This window comes from Podarcis gaigeae (assembly GCF_964106915.1).
Source record: "Podarcis gaigeae genome assembly, chromosome: 3".
NCBI lineage: Eukaryota > Metazoa > Chordata > Lepidosauria > Squamata > Lacertidae > Podarcis > Podarcis gaigeae.
Window position 1 is genome coordinate 9858754 of NC_139680.1, and position 24364 is coordinate 9883117.

At 44.2% G+C, this 24364-nt stretch overlaps 1 protein-coding gene across 1 annotated transcript in view; it reads left to right on the forward strand.

The window, feature by feature from the left end:
- Positions 1–11879: 11879 nt before the first annotated feature.
- GABRP (gamma-aminobutyric acid type A receptor subunit pi) overlaps positions 11880–24364 on the forward strand; it is a 29344-nt gene continuing 16859 nt past the window's right edge. The window contains exons 1-5 of the mRNA XM_083730582.1: positions 11880–12027; positions 12130–12219; positions 18252–18357; positions 20227–20342; positions 23916–23983. Of these exons, the coding sequence (XP_083586708.1) occupies positions 18302–18357; positions 20227–20342; positions 23916–23983 (240 nt within the window). The 5' untranslated portion in view covers positions 11880–12027; positions 12130–12219; positions 18252–18301. The remainder of the gene's footprint in view (positions 12028–12129; positions 12220–18251; positions 18358–20226; positions 20343–23915; positions 23984–24364) is intronic.

Below are 24364 nucleotides of genomic sequence, written 5' to 3' on the forward strand. Positions count from 1 at the left end.
AGCCTCTACCACCCTCATCAGGGATGATGGGATTTCGAGTCCAACAACATCCGATAGGCTGCTGGTTCTTTTTATGCACAATGCAGAACTTGGCATTAAAAAAAGGCTTCTAGGAAACATCATAAGTCTATTTTGGAAGGCAAAAGAAAATAAACTCTTGGCATGAAAATGGAAGTTTTGGGTGAACAAAATTAAGCCTATGTGACTGGAAAGAATGGACGAAAATGGTTTTAGCTTCCTTTCCCTCCACTTCAAAACATTTTTTTTGGAGATGTTCCCTTTTTGCAGAAAGTACAATGGAGCTCAGTTATGGTTTTTTCACTCAAAGAAGCTTCCTTCTGATCATTCTGTGACCAAGGGTGCTGCTGTTGTGTAGGTGTTTTGTGGTTTCCATGGTGTTTACTAGGTGATCTATTCAAGCTGTCACATAGTCTTCCCTCGGGATGTATGTCCCTGTATGTGGTGATCTGGCATATCTCCAGCTATAACAGACATAGCAATGTTATTGTGAAAAATGTCCAGCAGTGACTATGCATGTATAATCTGCTTACCTTGGACAGACGTGGGAAGGAGATAATACATTTGTTTTATGTTTGGCACAAGACATCTATATACTCCTTTTCCCAACATCAGTTCCAAGCAGGTAACTCTATCAGCGTATATTAACTATGGGTGGTAAATAGATTACCCATTGCTGGGGAGGGTTGCTGCTTTCTGTGGGTTTCCTAAATGCACCAGACAACCCCAAAGTATACCATCTTGATGGGACAAAAAGCCACTGAAAGGTTCAAGAGAATCAACAGGGATGCATTCCTCTCAGGTTCTCTTGGGTCATTCAGGAGGACGTCCAAAGCCACTTCTGTCACAAACACAGGCTGGAAACTGGGCTGAAATGGGCCAAATTAATCTGTGTTATCTAGAAATTTCTGGAGTTGTCTGAGCAGTGCCTGCTTGCAACCCTTTCCCCAAAAAGGAATGTTGATGGCGAGGCAAAATAATCAGGAGCCAGTGGTGGTTGCTAAATGAGTGGGCTCATGATATATGCCTTCAGGGCAGCCAATGTCATCTCTTCTTTCATGGAGACATTATCTGTCTCTAAGCTTCAGTCCCAATGGTAACCATTTTCAGCATGGTGAAGAGAAGACCTTCCTCTTCCAGTAGGCTTGAATTGACTGACAGTTCCATGATTATCACAGTGGCCGTGAAGTCCCCCTGAGGTACTCAACATTAGGTCTACCTCAACACTGGGTCTGAGACATCTTTAAGCAGCCCTGATAGGCACCACAACAACTATGTGGAGTAGGTCACTTTCAGGTAGCGAACGGAGGTAATAACCTGGCCAGGACCTCACTGTTAGTCCATGACAGACATCATTCTTGAACTCAGATTTCCCAAATTCAAGCCTGTCCGTGTCCTAGACCATATTGATTCTTCGTTACTCATAGTGCTTCAAGTAATTTAGACAACATTGTTGACAGAGTTTCTTGGGTAATAAAAGCCAAATTATGCTTAACCATTGCCAAATATTTTCCCCAGTATGATTCCCTTGGGTAAATGTTGTCGGGGGAACATTCTGGGAAATGAGTCAGATAATATGAAGTACTGTTAGGGTACATTCCTTTCCCAGTGATTTCATGTTGACGTTGAACAGCATAGGTGGTCAAGAGACTGCAAAACCTCACAGCGCAAGTTCCATGGGGCAGCATGAAACCAGTCAGACAGAGGAGGGCCTGAGGCAACAGGGGGAAGAACATTGTATAGTAAGCTACATTAAGCTATGAAAAATCAGAGGTTCCTACACACAAACACCCTCTACTTCTCTATTCTTTATCTGAGTAAGCAAGAGGCAGTTGAAGGACACAAAAGCACTTGAGGAGAGTCCAGAACATGGCTGCTTGTGGGTGTGTCCTGGGGAATAGACCGTTGCTTAGGGAGAATCCCAGGAATTCAGATAGCTATTGAGATCCATATTTGTCCCCCATGTTTTCGGTTCCCCACCAATGTGATCTAGGAACCAAATAATTGAAGAACAGTTTTCCCAAGACCCATATTAGACAACCAGTCCCCAAACCCTAGCATGCCTCTCCAATCCCTCGCTTACTGGGGGTCACATGGTGACAGCAGGGTCTGGTAAGGTGCTCACGGGGACACCACTCCATGAGGTTCTACCACCTAAGGCGGTTGCTTCAGTCTGCCATCTGAATGGGCTGGTCCTGATGTGACTTACCTTGCAGGGGAATCTTCTTACAAGGCAATATGTAGGTGCTCAACACTAGAAGGAGAAGCCAAGCATCTCACAGGGTCAACCTTTGTCTTGTATTTGAGGTGACCATTACCAGCTGCCAAATTTTGTATTTCTGAGCCAGGAAATACAAAAATCAGTGTCATCACATTGTAAACCCCTCTAATATAATCTTACCCATGTACTACCAACCTTACCGTATGCTTGTGAAATGTGGACCACTTATAAACGCCATCTCCAACTCCTTGAAAGATTCCATCAATGGTGTCTCTGAAAAATTCTACAGGCAAGGCAGGCAAACTAATGCCAGTGTACTGGAAGAAGTGAAGATCACCAGTGTTGAAGTAATGATTCTTCAACATCAACTTTGTTGGACTGGTCATGTTGTGTGGATGCCTGATGATCATCTTCCAAAGCAACTAGTCTATTCCAAACTTAAAAATGGAAAGCGTAATGCTGGTGGTCAACAAAAGAGGTTTAAAGACTTTAAAAATGTAGTCTAAACACCAACAACTGGGAAACACTGGCCTTCAAGCACTCCAATTGGAGAACAGCCTTTACCAAAGGTGTCATGGGCTTTGAAGACACTCAAACTCAGGACAAAAGGGAGAAATGTGCTAAGAGGAAGGCATGCTTGGCAAATCCACACTGTGATCAATTCCCGGCTGGAAACATATGCCTCCACTGTGGAAGGACGTGTGGATCCAGAATTGGCCTCCACAGTCACTTACGGACTCACTGTTAAAACCGTGTTTATGGAAATCAATCTTACTTGGCTATGAGTGATCGCCAAAGAAAGACCCATGGCATATGTTCCTAGAGCAGCTGATACCACTAAGATAAGGCAAATACTGGTCTGAATTCACTTAAGGTTAATACCTCACTCATATTTGTATATAGGAATGCGATGCTACCTAAAGGCAGGAATGTGCTCAGCTCACCCTATAAGTCATTAACACTTGCTCAGCAAGGCTGACAATGAAGATACAGTGGTATCTCAGGTTAAGTACTTAATTCGTTCCAGAGGTCCGTTCTTAACCTGAAACTGTTCTTAACCTGAAGCACCACTTTAGCTAATGGGGCCTCCTGCTGCCGCCACGCCACCGGAGCCCAATTTCTGTTCTTATCCTGAAGCAAAGTTCTTAACCTGAAGCACTATTTCTGGGTTAGGTCTGTAACCTGAAGTGTATGTAACCCTGTACCATTATTGCCAGAAACTGGAACTTCTGGGTGTCGTTTTGACGAACGCAAGTATATCTAAGCTTCTTCCATTTCAAAGAAAAACTGATACGGATTGCATTTTCCCACTTAATTTATTCTCCTGAAACATCTGCTACATAGAAAAATCGCCATACATAATCTTCGGAAGCATTTAAAGCACCCTGTAATTAAAGTTTTGCAATCTCATTAGTAATTCTTTCTAAACCTTCCTGCACACCCCCTTTAAGGAATTTTTGAAATCAAGAGAGACATGTTTTGTAAGAAACGGTACACCGTGCGTCTGCCAATGTTGCTTCACCCTATGAAATACTGGACTCTTATTACTGTCTTTGGCTGGGCTATTTTTTTTTTGTAACTGTCACACTTTGCTTATTTCTGTTTGCCGCTCTTGCTGTGGCTGCCCTGTTGAGAGAGAAGAACAATTGTCTACACACACACACACACACACACACACACTGATTTGCTGCAGATTACACACATTCTTGTCAAGTGCATTGACAGACTGCCTTTAGCAAACTTCTTGTACTCTACCTTAGCAAAACACGCAAGAGAGAAACAAGATTTGTTGGCTTGTAGGGTGGACTGCTGAACGCTGCAGAGAATCTAAAAGTTGATCGGCCAACAAATGCACTCTCGATCAGGAGTGTGACAATGGCAACTTAGCTAACAAATGCAAAAACACAGACTCACACAGCTGCACTCTGAAAATGATAGTACTCTTTTGGTTGAGTATTCTTAATTAACTGTATCCACCTATTGCTGCCTTTTCAGACTCAGATTCACCTTATATTCAGGCACCTATTCCTTTTTCTTTTTCTTTAACCATCTATTTGTATGGTAGTAGTGCTGCTGTTGTGACCTACCTTGGATTGGGCCTCAAATATAAAAACACAAAAATACGTGGCATAATAACACACAAAAACAATTAAACCTCCCTCCCACAAACAGTTCAAAAGTCCATGGATTGTTGGGAGAATATTCCACAAGCGGAGAACCATCACAGAAAAGGTCCGTTCTCGTGTTGCCACTCTCCAGATCTCTCGTGGCGGAGGCACATGAAGAAGGGCCCCAAATGATTGCAGGCTCTGCGGCGGTTTATATGGGGAGAAGCGGTCCTTTAGGTAATGTGGTCCTCAGCATAGTGACCCATCATATTTTTGAGCACTAAGTTTTTGACCAGCAGACCCTAGAAGCTGGCTATAGTCCTCTCCTCCCATCGTATAGAAGCTGCCTGCACAGAGAGCAGTAGGCAGGAGGGTCTTTTAGCTCCTGCTTTCATGCTGGCTCAGTAGCTCTCACACTGGTGGTTTGTCTATTGTCCTTATGGAGATTATTTATAAAGATACAGATACAGGGTGCATGTCCTGTTGAGACAAGACCTGGAAGTTCATTGAACCAGTGCATTTCTGGACCTAATCACAACTGTCCACGACATGTGCCAACTGGTTTAATTTTTTAATTTTTTAAAAATAATATTTTTTATTCATTTTCCATTTAATCATAAATAATCACATCATTATTATCCACTTTACCTCTTTGGCTCATTAGAGCAGGGGTCCCCAAACTAAGGTCCGCGGGCCGGTTAAGGCCAGAGGGACTTGTTTATCCGGCCTGCAGCGACCCCCGCTGCCCGTTCTTACCAGCGTTGCGCTGCACGGCTGCCCACTTCCAGGTCGGAGGAGCCCTGGAAATAGCTCGTGCGCATGTGCGTTATTTGTGCATGTGCAAGCATTATTTTTGGTGCACATCCGGGTTGGAAGAGGCCCATGCACATAAGCTATTTCCGGTGCTCCTCCAACCCGGAAGTGTGTCGGAAATAGCGGGTGCGCATGCGTATGGGCACGTGCTCCCCCGCCCTCCGGCCCACCGCGCAACCGGTGCTGGAGACACCAGCCCAAGGTGTGGTAAGTTTGCTGAGCCCTGCTTTAGAGCCTATCCCTTCCTTCCCACATCCTGGCTTTCAGTATTTTATATATTTTCCAGTTCTAATAAAACTCATCACAAAACACCTCAAAGTTTAAATAAATGTAGAAAGGTAAAAAAAATCTCATTACAAGTCTTCCGATAACCCTACTAGTGTTGTTAATTGCTTACAGTGATCTTTCAAATATTGTATAAATTTACTCCAGTCTTTTTGGAATACTTGATCGTGTTGGTTTCAGATTTTTCCCGCCAGCTCTGCAAAGTCCATCATTTTCATCTGCCCCTCTTCTTTCGTTGGTACTACTTGTTATTTCCATTTTGGGGCTAAAAGGGTTTTTGCCGCTGTTGTTGCATACACGAACAATCTTTTATCTTTTCTTGGTATCTCTTCGCCTACTATATCCAGTAAAAAGGCTTCTGTTTTTTAAAAAAAACAAAAGTGTTTTTAAACATTTTCTTTAACTCATTATATATCGTTTCCCAGAAAGCCTTTCAACTGGTTTTCTTAATGTAAAATTAATTTGGAAAACCCAACATGAATATTCCATACAGCTGTACAGAAAACTGGTGAAGTCAAGCCTTGGAGTCCTTGTTACTTAGGCCACCAGGTCATAAATAAATGAATAACCAGGGCTGCAGGTGGGGATCAAAAGCAAGGTCTTTATTTCTTCCCTAGCAGGGAAGGGACTGAGCAACCTCTGCCATTCCCCCAAAGATTCCAGCTTTCCCCTGGGCACTTTCCCTTAAAATCCCCACTGAAAAGTGTAGTACATAGTCTGGCATGTCTGGCTTTTACTTGCAAAATATAAAAATCACACTGACTCCCCTGAAGCCTTCAAAACACCCTGCCAGGTTTCATAGAAGCTATCAGCACCCCATATCTCACTTTGAATTTCAGCTGCAGATCATCCTCTGGCTTGAACTGGTTTTACGCTGGGATGCACTAACTATGCTCACAAGGGCAAACAATAGAAGAACCCAGACAAGTGATGGATGTTGGCAAGAGGTTGAGTTTCACTGCAGCCTGTAGCCGAAAGTGTGGGAGTAGCTTGTGTTCTAGAAGGAAAGTGCTCTTGCGGGACAAAGTGTAGTTAGAGAAAATAAACAGTGTGCTTCTAACTAATTGATCAACATGTTCTGAGCTGGCAGTTTTGCCCCCTGTTGTGATACGGGGGTGGGGACAGCTAGATGCTGTAATATTACATCAAGACTGTTACATTTGGATTTCACATCCTTTTCATTTTACTGGCAGAGACATCCCCATCAACTTAAAGACAGCTCTCTGGCAGTGGCGTAGCGTGGGTTGTCAGCACCCGGGTAAAGGCAAGTAATTTACGCCCCCTAACCCGTGGATTTGCGCACCCTAACTCTAACCCCCAGATGTTGCGCCCGGTGCGGCCGCCCCCCCTGCACCCCCCACACTACGCCACTGCTCTCTGGTCCTTATTTGAACTACACATCCCACATACGGCCTTGTTGCATAATGTTAATATTTATAATAAATAGAAGACTGTCCATAGGGCTGAAGGAAGGGGTGCGTGGTGGGTGCAGGTCGTCCCGGGGTGTAACCACTGAGCGGGGTGACAAAATGCCAGGTGGCACTCACCATGGGGCCTGCAGTGTGCCGAAGCCATGTGTCTCTCCTGGGAGAGACGTGGTGTCATGGTCCGATTTACGGGCGATTGAAGTCCCGGCTGGGGACGTTGCGTTGGGACCGGGGGCAAGAAGGTGGGGTGGGAGCTGGAACCGGAGTCCAGGAGCCAGGAAGCCAAGAGTCCGAGGGTCAGAGAGGCAGGAGTCTAGAAGCCAAGAGTCTGAGGGTCAGGAAGCAAGGAGTCAAGAAGTCAGGGGTCCAAGAATGAAGAAGCAAGGGGTCATGAAGTCAGGGGTCTGAGGATCAAGACGCAAGGAGTCACGAAGTCAGGGGTCCGAGGATCAAGAAGCAAGGAGTCACAAAGTCAGGGATCCGAGGATCAAGGGGCCAAGGGTCCGAGTATCAGGAAGTAAGGAGTCAAGAAGCCAAACAGAGCAAGGAAGGAAGCGTGTTGTCGAAGGGAAAGAGCCGAAGGGAAATGCTGACCTTATATCCCTTCCGGGCTCTTGCCACCAGGTGCTGTGAGTTACCAATCGGCCTCACCTGTGTGGCCGTGCCTTGCCTCTTTAGAACAAACTTAGGAAGGCCCCAGTCATGCAAAGTCCTACTGGTGACAGGGCCTGGCTCCTGCACGCACACCTGACACGCGGTGGCTTGGGCGCACGCAGGTTCCGTGCTGCCCAAACGGTCCGCCCGCTGCCTCCGCCCCAGCTGTAGGGCGGCTGAGTGAGAGGAGGCAGGCAGACTCGGGAGGCCTTGTGGCCTGCCCTACCCCTGGGCGCGCCGCCCCAGGCACCCAAGCAGCTTCCTCTGCCACAGACTGTCCATTGCTTCTTACCAACAATTTCTGATTCGTAATTCACAGAATCCAGGGACCACAGATCTCAGTCGAGGTCCACTTGTTCCTGGATGAACATGTCTTTTCATTGGTGGCACCCTGTCTTTGGAACATCAGAGATCAGCCTACCAAAGTCTGTCTCCCTTAGCATAGAGTTCCAGAGCTTGTGAGAAGGCCCTGATCTCTGGAATTCCCACCAAACGTGTTGGCATTATGGCTGGAAGGGTCTCTCCCAAGGAAGCTGGGTAGGTTTGTATGGGAGAATGCAGTCTTTTAAATCACATGGTCCCAAGGCATGTAGGGCTTTGTAGGTCAAAACCAGCATATGATCAGTAAGAAACTGTCTATAAAGTACACACACCCCAGTAGCTGAGCAAAGCCAGAGTTGCTTGTGTTAACCGGAATGTATGAAATGAACTATAAAAAATGTAGACCTGCACAATGTCTGACAAGTATCACCCAAACATTAAATACGAACCCAGTTGCTTGAGAAATGTTTTTTTTAAAATACAGTAGTTTACTTTAAAATACCAAACAGTATTTAGAAGATGACAAGATATGGTATGAGAGCATAGAAGATAGACAAAAAAGCACAAAAGTGGTTGTACTAATAAGCACATTTCTGGAGATTTCTAAGTAAGCTTTCTAAGCACCCCTTTCCTTTAAAAAGACTTACCCAAAGGATCTTTATGCATTTACCCCAAAGCAGGGAAGAAATGGGACGCGGGTGGCGCTGTGGGTTAAAGCCTCAGCGCCTAGGGCTTGCCGATCGAAAGGTCGGTGGTTCGAATCCCCGCTGCGGGGTGCGCTCCCGTTGCTCGGTCCCAGCGCCTGCCAACCTAGCAGTTCGAAAGCACCCCCGGGTGCAAGTAGATAAATAGGGACCGCTTACCAGCGGGAAGGTAAACGGCGTTTCCGTGTGCAGCTCTGGCTCGCCAGAGCAGCGATGTCACGCTGGCCACGTGACCCGGAAGTGTCTTCGGACAGCGCTGGCCCCTGGCCTCTTAAGTGAGATGGGCGCACAACCCCAGAGTCTGTCAAGACTGGCCCGTACGGGCAGGGGTACCTTTACCTTTACCTTTAGGGAAGAAATGCCATGACTATGTTTTCTTTGAACTGACTCTTATATCCCCTCAGTACATCCTCTTAAAGTCATATAGGTCAGCAGCAATCATCTTTTGGTTTTAAAAAGTCTTGGCTCATCACTCTTAAATAATGAACTGTCTAAAGTCCAGATTTATCATCTGCATGTTAGCATTTCTTAAACAATGAGTTTCAACTAAGATTCGAGACAAAATATTTGACTTAGGTCATGTCTACGTTTCCTAGCTTTGGCCCCCAAGTCAATTGTTTTGAAGCTCCAAAAACATTTTCACTCCATGTTCATCTTGTTAGCAGGCAACATGAACCAACACTCCCCTTTTCAAAAGCTATGGACACAGCCTGAATTTGCTGGTATGTGATTGAAACTGACCCCAAAACAGCAACAGTCTAGAATCACACTTGATTACTTGTTTATTGAAGTAAATCTCCAGCTTCTCCTTCTCCAGTGCAAGATCCTTAACTTTCTTGTGCCCCTCCCAGACATATTTTCAGTATGTACGGTGCAAGTCTAGTAATATTTCAATTTTCCATGCAAATGGAAAAAGAACACTTTTTGTTATGTACTGAAGTTCTCACCCTGGGCCATCAGGGGGATACTGTAGATAGTTTTCACTCAGGTCCACTTATGCAAATAAGGGAATGAAAGTGACGTTCAGTGACTGGATAGTTACAGAAAATTGTTACAGTTACATTGTACTGGAGCTCTATATAAGCAGGCTGGCTGAACCCTTCAGTTCAGTTCTGTTCTGGCCTCTGAATAAACAAGAGCTGTTTGCAGAATCGCTGTGTCGTCTGATATGTTCACCCACAACTTAACAGTACTCAAGGGTACGCGGTCTTGGCACCTCTTTTGACCTCCCTTTGTTCCAACTTACAGTGGTACCTCGGGTTATATACGCTTCAGGTTACAGACACTTCAGGTTACAGACTCTGCTAACCCAGAAATAGTACTTGGGGTTAAGAATTCTGCTTCAGGATGAGAACAGAAATTGTGCTCCGGCAGCGCGGCAGCAGCAGCAGCAGCAGCAGGAGGCCCCATTAGCTAAAGTGGTGCTTCAGGTTAAGAACAGTTTCAGGTTAAGAACGGACCTCTGGAACGAATTAAGTACTTAACCCGAGGTACCAGTGTATTGCCTATAAAGGGTTTAATTATTTAAGCACAGCCAGCCATAGAAAGCATGACTCTCATTCTGGTAGATTTCCTGCAAACACAGACCCGAGAGATAGACTGAACTGGGGGGTGGGGTGGGTATGTCTCCTAATTCAAAAGGCAATATGTTAATGTGCTCATTCACTCTTGGTCTGTGTGTGGATTTGTGTGTGTGTGTGTGTGTGTGTGTGAATATGGACAAAACAAAAAAAATTCCTTCCAATAGCACAGATACACGGTGTATCTGAAGTAGCACAGATACACGGTGTATCTGAAGAAGTGTGCATGCACACGAAAGCTCATACCAAGAACTGACTTAGTTGGTCTTTAAGGTGCTACTGGAAGGAAATTTTTTTGTTTTGACTATGGCAGACCAACACGGCTACCTATCTGTAACTGTTAATATGGAAACGATGAAAGCTGAATTGGCTAGCTGGGTGAGGCCGAGTATCCCAACAGGTGGGTCACTGTTGCTCACTGAGAGGGATGAGGCAGCAGGGAGGCTGTTGCAGGGCAAACATGCTAGCAGGAGAGCCAGATTGGCTCCGCTGGTGCTTTCACACCACAACAGCTTCCTCGCCACCTCTCCCTTCCAGTAGGCAATAGTGGCCTGCCTGCTGGATAATGGTGGATGGAGATGAAACTGCACCTGAGACATCAGGTTCCTCTTAGGTTCTGGGTCACCACCAGGTGGAGGAGGGAAGGGGAGAAGGATGGATGAGGAAGAGAGCATGAATGAAGGAGGGGCGGGAAAACAGTCGTCTGAATGGGTAGCTAGTTAGCAAGCAAAGGCAGGGTTGAAATCTGCTTGTCAGCTGGCTGGATGCAAACCTCTAATACCAAATGAAAGTGAATGGTCTCATGGGATGTGACAGTACAGTACAGATGAGAGGCAGATTTCTATGATATCTTTGATATTATAATTAATAATAAAAATAATAAAATGTGTAAGCAACAAATAATACCGTGGTAGGCATTCAACAATAAGCTTATATTCATAAAACAAAGACGCTGTACACACCATAAATCGGTAGGTCAGCTCAATACATTAAACATAGCTGAATCACCGTGGGTGATTGTGTTATATAGGAATGGTAAGTCGTGGTTTTTTTAAAGCAAGTCATTCTTTCATTAGAAATTGTACATTTAATGTAAACCCCACTCCAAAATAGAGTGTGCTGTAGTGATGCAATTGCTATAGGTTGTGATTTTTAAAGTGTTTATAAAATTAAATAAATTATTTCGAGAGGCAACTTATTAATTGATTGCACTTCTGCCCTGGCATCCAGGTTATGAAACAATAAAATTCAGCTTGTTGAAGCCAGTTAAGTGAGGATGAATGCACAAAAAAGAAAGAATTAAAATCATTAACAAGGAGGCATAAATATTTATTTGGGACAAAAGACTGCATTTATATCTTTTTTCACTTAAGTCCCTTATTCTCTGGGGCCTGCATCCTGGTGGGGCCATGTTGTTTTGATTAATCAGCCACATCTTTTATTACATCTCTACCAGTTTTTCATATATATATATATATATATATATATATATATATATGCATGCGAGAAGGCCCATTTCCATGCCTCAGAATGTAACTTAAATGGAACTTACATCTGTGTGCATGCAGTAAGTACAGTTTGTGATGATCTAACTGTGGAAAAATGGTCTCACTGAAAATGCTGGAACATAAATGATGGCATGGGTTGGGTTGGGACAACGGCTGAGGGGGACGGGCCATGCAAATCACGTTACACGTAAAGTCCTGGGAAAGCCCACGGAGGATTTACCTGCAGTTTGTGTCCCTGGGAGGAGAGGGGATTTCTACCTGCAGAGGTCAGCTGAGAAAGCACGTTCACTTGACTGAGTGAAAAATCACAGCCCCAGAACAGATGCCCAGCATGATTGATCTCAGGCAGGATTATTAGTTGCAGCTGAATGAATGTTGACTCCCGACGGTGAGTCTCTCAGACTTTCATTGAGGGAACTCGGCTTGTGTAACACCTTGACAAGTGGATCGACTTATACAGCTTCTAACTTTCACTTATTTGCACGCACAGGCTTCAACTGTTAGTGTCTGCCGCTTTGGTTCCGTGCCAACAAAACCGGGAGACAGGACTGGTCATTTTGTGACGAATAATATACTAAATGTAAGTAAATGCTGACAATCCTTTTTCCTCCTCCTTCTTATCTTTTCTTTGGTGGTTTAATAGAGGCATACCCTTATTGCGGGGTTGGGGCTGGGGCAGGGAGCGAGTTATACCATGGAAAACAGCGTAATGCCCATTTCTTGAAGGGCTTTCCATGGGCACAATGTTCTGAATTAATTTTTTACTAAAGTGTGCTGTAGTTCCTTCTTCTTGTTAGCTGAATGGGAGGGGTGCAGCTGGGATCATGGAAGGTACACAGGGCAGGGAAATCCAATGTGGTGATGGAGGTAAGGTTAATGTTGTCTTCAGATGTTTTGGCACTGAGATCTGATTCTGTTCCTGGTGTCTAATGCTGGCACAATGAGGAATCTTTGTCATCTGTGCCTTGATTCAAGATGAGATCACATTTTTATTATTACAGATTCACCATGGCTAGAGATAGACCGGTTGGTATTTTTCATGATGGTTCTCCCATCTGGGCATTATTTTTCACTGCCACAGATCCCCTGCTTTGCAGAGGATGTGAGGTAGAAGTCATACAAAAGATAGATGACCAGAGTTCAGTTGGCATTTGACTCATGCCAAGCTGACTGTTTCAAGCAGGGGTAGGCAACCTAACGCCCGGGGGCTGGATCTGGCCCAATCGCCTTCTCAATCCGGCCCGCGGACGGTCCGGGAATCAGCCTGTTTTTACATGAGTAGAACGTGTCCTTTTATTTAAAATGCATCTCTCTTTTTTTTAAAAAAAAATCTGCTTTTTATTAGATTTTCATTTCAAATACACAAACACAAACAAAATACACAAATATTTCATATCTTTTTACATCTGTCTTTCTTTACGCTCCATAGAACGTCGACTTCCCTCCTTCCCTTCCGCAGGTTTTCTTATTCCAATCTCTAATCCACAGTTTCTTAGTAATATCTAGACCATGTCATAAGATTTATTTCAGTCCTGCTAATGTCTTCAAATTTCTACAGTTCTCACTTATTTAGTCCATGGATTTGCTCCATTATTTTTGGTACTTTGTTTCCTCCTGATTGCGGATCCTGTGGGTCAGTTTTGCTAATTCCACATATTCGACCTTAAAATGCATCTCTGGGTTATTTGTGGGGCATAGGAATTCATTCATTTTTTCCCCCTTCAAAATATAGTCTGGCCACCACATGGTCTGAGGGACGGTGGACTGGCCCACGGCTAAAAAAGTTTGCTGACCCCCGGGTTAAGGTGTAATTTTTAAAGATTTGACCAGAACTGAAAGCAGTGAGGTCATCTCTGTTAATGATCCTTCTGTAAAAGGGATACGGGTGGCGCTGTGGGTTAAACCACAGAGCCTAGGACTTGCCGATCAGAAGGTCAGCAGTTTGAATCCCCGCCACGGGGTGAGCTCCGGTTGCTCGGTCCCTGCTCCTGCCAACCTAGCAGTTCGAAAGCACATCAAAGTGCAAGTAGATAAATAGGTACCACTCCAGTGGAATGGTAAACGGCATTTCTGTGTGCTGCTCTGGTTCGCCAGAAGCAGCTCGGCCAATAAAGCGAGATGAGCACCACAACCCCAGAGTCGGTCACAACTGGACCTAATGGTCAGAGGTCCCTTTAACTTTACAATGATGTCCAGCAGACTTATTTCACAGTAGTAGTTTGGATTTGATATCCCGCTTTATCACTACCTGAAGGAGTCTCAAAGCGGCTAACATTCTCCTTTCCTTTCTTCCCCCACAACAAACACTCTGTGAGGTGAGTGGGGCTGAGAAACTGGCCCAAGGTCACCCAGCAGCTGCATGTGGAGGAGCGAAGACGCGAACCCAGTTCACTAGATTACGAGTCTACCGCTCTTAACCACTGCACCACACTGGCTCTCCACATTTCACAGGGCATCTCCACATAGGTGTATTGATGACAATGAAACTCAGTGTAGTTTCTCAAAGCTAAACATTTTATTTTCTTTAAAGAAAAGAAAGCACTTGATATTTTCCCAGAAATCTCTGAGTGGTGTACACCATGTACAATATAAAAGCGATATACGTGAAGAGAAAAATGCAGCCTAAAATCAGGTGGTCTTTCAGGTAGAACAGGGGATATGCACCTCAGCTTTATAGAATCCTGCAGAACAAGTTCCACGGGGTGGAGAAGAAATCTTATTCAGTCTCTCCACCAAGTGGGAACAAAGCCAATGTAACACCACGCTCCTGGCTGCCACCTCTGGCTGGCTCAGAAGTAAACCACGACTGTTGGTTCCGAATGCAACTGATTGAGAGCTCCTAAAGAATCTGGCGGGTCACACCTTGGTGAAGATTGTCCACTGGAATGGGCACAGCAGTTTCTGTTCCAGATGTGGGACCTGAATCTATACTGACATGGGTCCAGGTGGTCAGCTTCCCCTTCAAATGCACATCCCAAATTTGCCAGTATGCAGTTGATTCCCAACCAGAAATAACAGCAATCTGGAAGCAGCCTTAGAATTCAATCCAGTGGCCGCTAGAATGGAGTTCCAGGGCCTTAGGATATATTGGGTGTCCAGTGTTGGAGATCTGATGTCAGATTCTTCCATCATGAACCTCAAGTTGGCATATATTCCCAGACAATCAGACATCCAGACCATGGGTAGGCAAACTAAGGCCTGGGGGCCGGATGCGGTCCAATCGCCTTCTAAATCCAGCCCACGGACGGTCCAGGAATCAGTGTGCTTTTACATGAGTAGAATGTGCCCTTTTATTTAAAATGCATCAATGGGTTATTTGTGGGGCAGAAGAATTCATTTGGTCCCCCCCCCAAAAAAAATATAGTCTGGCCCCCCACAAGGTCTGAGGGATAGTGGACCGGCCCCCTGCTGAAAAAGTTTGCTGACCCCTGATTGAGATACAGTGGTACCTCGGGTTACATACGCTTCAGGTTACAGACTCCGCTAAGCCAGAAATAGTACCTCGGGTTAAGAAATTTGCTTCAGGATGAGAACAGAAATTGTGCTCTGGCGGAGTGGCAGAAGCAGGAGGCCCCATTAGCTAAAGTGGTGCTTCAGGTTAAGAACAGTTTCAGGTTAAGAACGGACCTCCGGAACGAATTAAGTACTTAACCTGAGGTACCACTGTACTGCTTAGCCTCAGTCCATGTCTTTACTGAAAACAAGCCTGCTTGACACAAGTCAGTGTCATCCTGCATGAACTTAAAACACATTCAATATGCTCTCAATGACTTTGCAAGGACAGGGGTTGTTAAGTTGTGGGTGAACATATCAGACGATACAGCCATTCTTCAAACAGCTCTTGTTTATTCACAGGCCAGAACAGAACTGAACTGAAGGGTTCAGCCAGCCTGCTTATATAGAGCTCCACTAGAACGCAACAGTAACCACTTTCTGTAACTGTCCAATCACTGAACGTCACTTTCAATCCCTTATTTGCATATGTGGACCTGAGTGAAAACTATCTACAGTATTCCCCCTGCTGGCCCAGGGTGAGAACTTCAGTACATAACAGGGGTGTCTTTCAGGCGAGCGTGTCTTTCATTAAACATCTTCTCATGGAAGAAGTCTTGAGCTTTTAAGGAACTCCAGAGCTCCCTAGCACACATTTTGAGCACCACTGAGAGTGTTTCAACTGAGCGAATGCCGTTCCATTGTTTGGCTTTGGTGAGCAATAATAGTGGGCAGCACAGAATGGTGGCATTAGATGAAAGCTAACTGCCCCACCTCCACCCCCGCCAGTTCATGCTTTGGTGAGCACAGCCCTTGTGTAACTTCAGGCTTTGAAGCCAGTGGCATGCCCACTCCCAGGAAAGTCAGCGAAAGCACTTCAAAATATCAGAATGAAGCAATGCAGTATGGCGACACCAGTACTTGCTTCCAAGTATTGAACAAGTATTATAAGCCTATTTAGTGAGACATATAGGGGTACCTCAGGTTAAGTACTTAATTCATTCCGGAGGTCCGTACTTAACCTGAAACTGTTCTTAACCTGAAGCACCACTTTAGCTAATGGGGCCTCCCGCTGCCGCCGCGCCGCCGGATCACGATTTCTGTTCTCACCCTGAAGCAAAGTTCTTAACCTGAAGCACTATTTCTGGGTTAGCAGAGTCTGTAACCTGAAGCGTATGTAACCTGAAGCGTATGTAACCTGAGGTACCACTGTATTATGTTCCTCTGTTTGGACAGGTGTTACATCCGTTCAGGAGAAGTATAGGCGAAGGCATGGGTAGGCAAACTTAAGGCCTGGGGGCCGGATCTGGCCCAATTGCCTTCTAAATTTGGCCTGTGGATGGACCAGGAATCAGCGTGTTTTTACACGAGTAGAATGTGTCCTTTTATTTAAAATGCATCTCTGGGTTATTTGTGGGGCATAGGAATTCATTCATCCCCTCCCAAAAAAAATATATAGTCCGGCCCCCCACAAGGTCTGAGGGACAGTGGACCGGCCCCCTGCTGAAAAAGGTGGCTGACCCCCTAGGCTAAGGAGTCAACCCTACACAAATTGAGACTGAGTGGATGGCGTTATTTTTACACCTCCTTCCTGCAACTCCTGCAGCCAAGCTGGTGCCAAATGTATTGCTCTGCTTTCCTTTGGACCACGAGGTTGGGAGGGGGGGGGCTTGTCATCTAGGCAGCCCAGGACCTCCATACACACTGCCCAGACTTGCGCCCCAGGGAGCTGCTAGCACAGTGTTTTGACTTCACCCCTGGATGTGCCCTCCATTGCCTCTCAAGACAGATAGATGCCAACAGCATCCATTCCATACATGTAAAGCACTCTTATATCACTTTAATAGTCATGGTCAGTCAGTCAGTTTTATTGCAATATCACTTTAATAGTCATGGTCAGTCAGTCAGTTTTATTGCACATAGCCAAAGGCTGCCGCAATGCACACAGAATCATTCAACAATTAAAAGAAAATATGCTGGATTGATACAAAAGACTTAAAACATTTATATTATCAAAACATTACGTACTCTAAACAGAGCTATAAAAGTACAGTGGTACCTCTAGTTACATACACTTCAGGTTACACACTCCGCTAACCCAGAAATAGTGCTTCCGGTTAAGAACTTTGCTTCAGGATAAGAACAGAAATCGTGCTCCAGCAGCGCAGCGGCAGTGGGAGGCCCCATTGGCTAAAGTGTTGCTTCAGGTTAAGAACAGTTTCAGGTTAAGAACGGACCTCCGGAACGAATTAAGTACTTAACCAGAGGTACCACTGCACCCCAATATACAAATCAAGACATTAAACAATAAAATTCATAAGCTAAAATCATCACATGGCCACTAATATATATATAAAAAATGCCAATTAATACAGTGTGCAGTTATGCTCAGAGTTTGCTGACGAAGCTAGAACATAGCCTGATAGGGTCAAATAAATTCATCTCCTTTACAGTTGGTGGCTACCTTGGCTGTATAATTTGCTCTAGTTTTCCTAGCGGCAGTTGCAAAGAGTGCCACACGCCAAGTCACATACTTATCTGTGTCTGTGAGGAGATAAAAAATCATGTTAATAGTCATGGCTTTCTCCAAAGAATTCTGGGAATTGTAGTATGTTGGGAATTGTAGCTCTGTGAGGGGTCTCCTCACACCTTAATGTATGGCTGTAAACCGGGTGTGGGTTTTTTTAAAAAACTGTGTGTGTGTATTAATTTTTTTAGGGTGGCTTGTTTTATGAGACAAAGTTGGGCACCTAGAGATTTGCTTGAGGAATTTGAGCTTTTTGAATTCCAACACCTATTGACTTGATGTGGTTTGCACCTCCAGAGCTAATGTGTGGACTCTCTCTCCTTCACATCTCCTAAATGGTCTGATATAGATCTAAGCACTTTGTTATTTGTTATTTTTTTTTTTAAAAAAAGAAGAAGATGAATTTAAAATAAATTTTTAAATACACATTTAAATGTGAACTTTTGTGTGGGCTTAAAAAAAAAATTGCTGGTTGGTGCAGAAATGGGCTGAAACAGATATGTGAGTGATCACATGTGACGCTGATATGAAAATATACTGATTGATTCATCTCTGCTTATACAGGTGAAATACTTATCTGCTTTGCTTTGCAGATCATTGACAAGTGAGCCATCTTAGCCGGTGGTGAAAACAATCTTCACAAATGTCTTACAGTTGTTACTTCTCCGTCCATGTCTGTCTGTTTCTTTTGTGTGAAGGGTAAGCTGAAATATTTAAGAATATCTGCCGCACAGCTAATCTGTTTATGCAAGAAAATAAGACTTGGTTCCTAGGGCTAGGGGCTGGAGATGGAAAAGTTCTGTAGTATAGAACCATCCAGATAGTTTTCTGGGGCTATTGTATGATGTAAAAATCTGAGGCGGGAATTTAGAGAGGCTTTCTAAAGTGTCCAAATCTTTTTTTTTTTAAAGAGGATATGCTGAAAAGGCAAAAAGATACATACTTGCCTATGTATGCATGTGTATGTATGTGTGTGTGTGTGTGTAATATATATATATATATATATATATATATATATATATATATATATATATATATATATAAAACACACACACACACACACACACACACACACACACTATATATATATATATATATCTCTGTATATATATGAGAGAGAGATATGCAAATTTAGAAAATAATTACTAGAATGTATATTTCACAGAAGGCTAGCCAATTAATTTCACTTCCCAACTAAAATCACCCCAAATAAATTATTGTATTAATTTGTACCCCATCCACATGTCCCCCAATTAACTTATCCCAATAACGTCTTGCCCAGTAGCAGCACCAAACCAATTCCATTTCAATTAATTATCCCCATCTCAGATTTCCCCCCAAAACTTCTAATTGGGGTGGAAATCATAGCTGGAATCCCATATGGAACCACACAGAAAGAGTACTGACTTTGTTGCGGACTCCCCCCTCCTGGTGGGTCTCACAAAACAAAATAAATTAACTGTTAAAGGCCAGGATAAAGAGGCTTGTCTTCAGCAAACAGCAAGAGCTATGCAGTTAAGATGCTAAGTAAAGGCAAAGGGACCCCTGACCATTAGGTCCAGTTGTGACCAACTCTGGGGTTGCGGCGCTCATCTCGCTTTACTCGCTGAGGGAGCCGGCGTACAGCTTCCGGGTCATGTGGCCAGCATGACTAAGCCGCTTCTGGCGAACCAGAGCAGCGCACAGAAACGCCATTTACCTTCCCTCCAGAGTGGTACCTATTTATCTACTTGCACCTTCTGATCGGCAAGTCCTAGGCTCTGTGGTTTAACCCACAGCGCCACCCTAGATGAGTGGTTTTTCCCCTTCATACCACGGACCACTTGAAAATTGCTGTGGGTCTTGGCAGACCGCTTCATGGTTTTTCTTCCAGTTGTAGCAACACTAGCCAGTAATTTGGCCACTGCAGTTCTGTTCCAGTTAAAGTTATAGCTTTCCTTACCTGATACCTGTTGATTATACGATAATAGCCACTTATTTGTTCTTTAGCAATTATCTGGAGCAGCAACAGAAACAAAGTTCAGTGTTCTACATGCCTTTCTTTTTTTTAATAGCGAAAAAATCCTGCCACATGGCTTTGCGCCCATGTTCTCATCCTCTAGAGGTGAGGTAGAAAGTGGCTGATGATTTATACCGGTCACAGGGAGGGACTCTTCCTCTGGCGCATACTTAGCAGATTATCTCATACTTGCTGTCCAAAATATTCAAGCATTTAGTGTTTCTTTTGCTTCCTCCCCCCCTGCTTTGCGCTGTAAAATTATTCTTGGCTGATAATTAAATCCTGCAAGTGGGGGTCTGTTGGTGGGGAGTAAAAAAGGTCCCTATTTTCATCTGAGGAATGTGGGAGAGTAGGCAAGCCCTTGTTTTAAATCCGGTGACAATTAGACACCGACTACCTTCTCACACAGAACAAGAAGCAGGCGTTTAGGATTTAAATGCTGCATAAATGCAGAATGGAGATTCTGTTTGGTTTGCAAGTGTTGGATGTGCTGAGAAGAGCAAGGCTGCAGCTGTGTAACAGATGAGTATCCACTGCCACATTCAACATTTCTTACTTTTCGTTTTCAGAAAGTGCATCTTGGGTCATTATGCTGACACGTCAGATAGCCGAGCCTCAACATCCCTCCCTGGATTCGGGAACCTAACCCGGGGATACAACAAATATCTCAGGCCAAAATTTGGTGGTATGACATCATCAGCATCTCTTGTAGTTGTGTAGGACCTGCCAAAGCCTTTCAGCCTTGAAGAGAGGAAATAATTTATTGGTCTTTATAATTTTGTCTCTATGCCCCTGTTTAAGCTGAACTTAGAGACCCTTGCCTATTCCCATTCCATTTTATTAACTTAAGATCAGTTGCCCTTACGGCTAATTCCAGTGTTCAGTTTCTATCTGTATCTGGAGAAAGAAGGCTGATCGCCGAAGAATTGATGCTTTTGAATTATGGTGCTGGAGGAGACTCTTGAGAGTCCCATGGACTGCAAGAAGATCAAACCTATCCATTCTCAAGGAAATCAGCCCTGAGTGCTCACTGGAAGGACAGATCCTGAAGATGAGGCTCCAATACTTGGAGGCCACCTCATGAGAAGAGAAGACTCACTGGAAAACACCCTGATGTTGGGAAAGATGGAGGGCACAAGGAGAAGGGGACGACGAGATGGCTGGACAGTGTTCTCAAAGCTACCAGCATTTTGACCAAACTGCGGGAGGCAGTGGAAGACAGGAGTGCCTGGCGTGCTCTGGTCCAGGGGGTCATGAAGAGTCGGACACGACTAAACGACTAAACAACAACATTGCATCACCTCTGTCATCTCTTCTGCAGGCTAACCCTACCCAATACCCTCACCTGTTCCATTGTTCATTTACTAGGGAGTCTAAAGCCTTCTTACTAGGTATAACTGAAGATGAGATTCTCATGAAGGCATGCAACTTATTTCTCTATGCAACAGCTGCGGCCATACACTAGATGTTGGAAAGAAAGTAAAACTAAGGAACAATGGCTATTTAAATTGACAGAACTTGCAGAACTTGCCAATATGAAAGCCAACATAAGAAATCTGGATGAAAGGGTGAATGGGAAAGCTTTGGGGAGTACCTAAGAAAATATGATACTGCAATTAATTTGCAAGAAGGAGTAATCACATGAGCAGCAGTCAACTATAATTAAGGAGTAAAAGGGATGAAAGAAAGGTGGAAAAATAAATGGAGATGCAGCAAATCTTAGGTTTATTATGAATACCGTGGGAGGCTAGGTTGGGAAGTGTGTACATAAATATTCTATGTGGAGGATGTGAAAATGGAAAAATGGAAAACACATGAATATAAATATGGGACGCGGGTGGCGCTGTGGGTTAAACCACAGAGCCTAGCACTTGCCGATCAGAAGGTTGGCAGTTCGAATCCCCGCAACGGGGTGAGCTCCCGTTGCTCGGTCCCTGCTCCTGCCAACCTAGCAGTTCGAAAGCATGTCAAAGTGCAAATAGATAAATAGGTACTGCACTGGCGGGAAGATAAATGGCATTTCCGTGCGCTGCTCTGGTTCGCCAGAAGTGGCTTAGTCATGCTGGCCACATGACCCAGAAGCTGTACGCCAGCTCCCTCGGCCAGTAAAGCGAGATGAGCGCCGCAACCCCAGAGTCGGTCACGACTGGACCTAATGGTCAGGGGTCCCTTTACCTTTAAGCCTTACAAACACATTAGGACTTACTTATGAGTAAACATGCATAGCCCAACATTGCACAAAGCCTGGTATGTTCCTTCCTTCACAGTGCAATTTGATAGTTTCAGTGTATTATTCTTATTATTGCTAAACATTTACTGTACTTTGCATACTCTTAATAGCAGACACCTACTAACCTAGCAATAATAAATATGACCTTAGCAGCTGTAGAGCAATGTAAGCAGTTTGAAATGCCGGGACCAAATTTATTTATGTTGTAATTTTAATATCCCACCTTATCCCAAGAATTCGGAAAAAGCTAACTAAACGCTCAGATGCAGCGGTTTTTATGCTGCCATATCACTGGCAGGTATTAAACACAGCAAATCCCTGTACTTTGGGTAGCTCTAAGCTCCATTGAGTTTAACGGCACTTTCTGCCAGGTATATGTCTGTTAATGACTATAGCCTAATGGCCCTTTAAACAGTCTTTCAGTGCAGCAGATAAAAAGAGCTGGTATGGGAGAAAGAGAAGAACTGGACCAAAAAATAAATAAATTGAAAAAGCATCATAATTTAAAAATGTAACAATATAGATATCTTTACAGACAGGTCAACAATTATAGTGATTACTTCACCCGAATGGTGGTCAAGGCAGCAGAAGGAATAACTCCCAGCTGATGGGGCAACATTGAAAGGGCTAGTATATATTTTTAGCTTTTTTATTTATTAAACTTATTAGTTGGTTGTCACCCAAAGGTCTCCAAACAACTTACAGCAAAGAAAAATAGAGGAATTGCCTGGTTATGTCTGGGCATAAGCAAATACTTTCTAAGTTCTAAGTGAGTGACAAGGAAGAAGTCTATATTATAACTAGGATTTTTTGTCCAATCTTCTTTTCACACACCATTATAATCTCCTGTCTATGCAGTCAACACATCAGATGTCATTGTCAACATCATCTCATAAAAAGACCTCAAGATGCTTATTAATCATAACAGTCATTCTGCTTCTTCATGACAAGGCCATGCACTATTTAAGTAACCTTCATTTTATGTATCTGAAGAAGTGTGCATGCACACGAAAGCTCATACCTAGAACTAACTTAGTTGGTATTTAAGGTGCTACTGGAAGGAATTTTTTTGTTTCTTCATTTTATGATGAATCTGACCTTCTTCAACTTGGCCATCTTCATTCTTTCAATGGCTCGCATTCCTGTAGAACACGGGAGCTGGTCATTCACATTTTGAAAGTATCTGCTTCAGAATTAATGAGCTAACCACATCCTGGTCTCCCCCGCCAACACCCCTCAGTTAAGGAGCTTTGCACCGTGAGGCCTAGGCATGTCTACTCAGCAGTAAGCCTCAAGGATGTTAATGGAATTTACTCCCAGGTAAGCATGTATAGAATTACAGCCTCAAAGGGCTATATTCTTAATGCGTAAGCCCATCGTGATAATAAATGCCACTCTTCCTAAATGTCCTGGCAGGTCAACGGGGATTTTGATTTTGTCCTCATTCATGCTTTCTGTCTTTTGCTCAGTAGGCAAAGATGTTTAGGAATGCATTCAAAACTATCTTCCAGATTGGGGACTGAGTCATAGCAAAGCAATAAGCTCACCTTTAGGGCTGGGCGACGTATCAACATATCGTCCCAAACCGGTTTGAAGTCCATATCGTGATATTGGTTTCATAAGTTTTGACCTGACAATATATCACGAATCATGATGTGTGCGCACGCTATGCAAAAATCACAATGTTGGGGAAACCATGAAGCCATCTCTCGATTCCTGCAGCCCCAGTTAACTCTGCCAGCTCAGTTCTCCCATGCATCCCGGAAGAGTCAGCGAATCACAAGATCAGGCGCTGGCCCAAATCACGATGCAGGAAAAACCGTGAAGCCAGCCAACGCCCTGTCATAGTTTCATCCTTATTTCAGACATCATGATATATCGGTATATCGCAATGTTTAGCTGGTGATATATTGCAATGTTGAAAACCTAGCCCTGCTCATCTTATGATAAGTCATCAGACTATTGGTACCCTTAGCTTGGTACCACCTAAGCTGATTCTGCAATTCACACTTTCCTTTCCTTTTGCAGGAGAGCCTGTGGTAATAGCCATGAGCCTTGATGTTGCAAGCATTTCCAGCATTTCTGAGAGCGATATGGTAAGCAAACAATCCTGGAAGGGGGAATAAAAGGAATTAAGGTAGCTCCGGGGAGCAGGGAGACAGTGGGAATCCAGATGCAGTTTCTGATACAGTCATACCTCATGTTACGTCCGCTTCATGTTACGTTCTTTCAGGTTACGTCCCGCGGCGACCCGGAAGTACTGGAAAGGGTTACTTCCAGGTTTCGCTGCTTGTGCATGTGCAGAAGCACAAAATGACGTCATGCGCATGTGCAGAAGTGGCGAATCGCAACCGCACATGTGCAGATGGCCACTGCGGGTTGCGCTCTTTTCATGTTGCGCACGGGCCTCCAGAATGGATCCCGTTCGCAACCAGAGGTACCACGGTACTTTGCAATCCAGGTTCTCCTGGAACTCC